At 50.2% G+C, this 1,879-nt stretch overlaps 1 protein-coding gene across 1 annotated transcript in view; it reads right to left on the bottom strand.

Moving 5' to 3' along the window:
- PRUNE (prune exopolyphosphatase) overlaps window positions 1–854 on the bottom strand; it is a 5,553-nt gene extending 4,699 nt beyond the window's left edge. The window contains exon 1 of the mRNA XM_009889478.1: window positions 741–854. Coding sequence (XP_009887780.1) covers window positions 741–854 — 114 coding nt within the window. The remainder of the gene's footprint in view (window positions 1–740) is intronic.
- Between the last annotated feature and the right edge of the window lie 1,025 nt (window positions 855–1,879).

Genomic DNA, 1,879 nt, shown 5'->3' with positions numbered 1-1,879 from the left:
GGGGGTGGGGGAACGACGGCAGCAAAACAGCTGCAGCGTAAGAGTGGGGCTGGGGGCGTCGGGGGTTCACGGGGCGGTGGGGGGTTGAAGGGGTGGCACCCCCCTGTGCCAGTGGTGCCACAGGGGGTGGGCGCGGGTTGAGGGTGACAGCGGGGTTGTGGGAGCGGTGGCGGTGTTTCGGGGTGTTTTGGGGGCAGCGGAGTCCCGGCGCCTTGCCGGCCGCCGACCTGCGTCTTGTTGTATTTATTCATATAAAATATGTATGTGTGTATGTGTTTAGTTAGTTATGAAGACTATTTGTTTATCCATCCGCCTATCTATGAAAAATATTTGTTTGTTATTTGTTTGGTTAATAATACTACTTACTCTTTACTTACCTATTTATCTATCAGGAATATTTGTTTGTTTATTCCCACGCTGTTTATTTATAGATATTACTAATTTATTTATAGATTTATTTATTAAGAGTATTGATTTATCTATTTATCTACCTGTCTACTGAGAATATTTGTTTATTTGTTTACTGATGCTATTTAATTATTTATCTGTATAGCTGTTTATCTGGAGAATATTTATTTACTTATTTCTCTAGTTATCTCTGCACTATTTATTTATTTAATAATTATTACTAATAAATAAACAGACGGTTACCTTTGGGCACCGTCCCCTTCCTTTTCTTTTCCCCAAACCCCCCCCGCTCTGACCCTAAAAGACACAGGAATGGCTCAGAGGGCACCGACCCCCTTGATTTTCTCCTTGGCTTTCACCACTTCCCCCCCAAAAAACCCTTTTCCCCCCAGTTTCCGCCCTCCGCGGGCGTTTTCATCACCCTTTATCGCCGCTGTCACCTGCATCCCTCTCTGAGCATCCCCGTCTCCCTTGGGAACACGGGGGGCTGCCCGGGGGTCCGGTCCCCGATTAGGGTCAGCGCCGGGCGGGAGGAGGATTAGGGGCTCAGGAGAGCTCCCGGTGAGCCGGCGTGGGTGGCTGTGCCGCAGTGGGGGCACCAGGGAGGGACAGGGCAGAAAACCCAGTGAAAGCCAGAGCAGCCGCGCTCCTGCCTGCATGGAACGTTTAAAAGCCAAATTTTCCAAATGTCTCGAGTCTTTCAAAACCAGATTTTGCAGATCTCTTGAGCATTTAAAAGCCAAATTTTCCCAATCTCTCGAATATTTAAAAACCAAATATTCCAAATTTCTTGACTATTTAAAACCCAAATTTCACAAATTTCTCCGCAGGAGCATCCTCGCTGGGCTGAGTTTGCAGGAAAACCCCGGCAGAAGCGCAGGACTCTGACCTTTCCCCTACGCCACTTTGGCTCCATCGAACCCCTCAATTCCTCCCAGGTTGGTTTGGGATTTTCCCTCTTTCCTTGCGAACGGGAGGCAGATAAAATCCGCACGCATCCACGGCATTAATTTTTTTAATGGTGATTTGGAGGCGTGAGCAGCCAACAGTTTATTTTTCATTATTTTAATGAATGTAAAGGGCCGGGGGAGAAAAACTCTTAAGCTAAGAGAGTCAACAGGTTGGACTAATATATATATATTTTCTTGAAATACCCAAGTTTTACCTTCTAAGGGAGAGGTTTGGGATGTGGCTCTTCCTGGAGGGACCCGGAGTGTTCCCAGGGGCCTGATCCGGACCCACTCAAGGCAGGACACCACGGTGAGGGTCCCGCTGCCACCTGCTCCAATGGAGCAGCCGCCTGAGCAGGGAGGGACGATCCCGGCCCCTTCCAACGGCGAAGAGACCCGCCAGCTCCCGAAGGAGGCCGTTGGTGGGGAAGAAATTCCGGCTGGTGGCCGGGAGAGCCCGGCACCGGATGGCCGAGCTGCTCCGCCGCCTGGCGGAGAGGTGGACGACGTGCCTTCCAGCC

This window comes from Charadrius vociferus, unplaced genomic scaffold (genome assembly GCF_000708025.1).
Source record: "Charadrius vociferus isolate BGI_N301 unplaced genomic scaffold, ASM70802v2 scaffold2037, whole genome shotgun sequence".
In the NCBI taxonomy this organism is placed as follows: Eukaryota; Metazoa; Chordata; class Aves; order Charadriiformes; family Charadriidae; genus Charadrius; species Charadrius vociferus.
The sequence above is the reverse complement of the archived record's forward strand: the minus strand, read 5'-3'. Positions and strand labels throughout refer to the sequence as shown.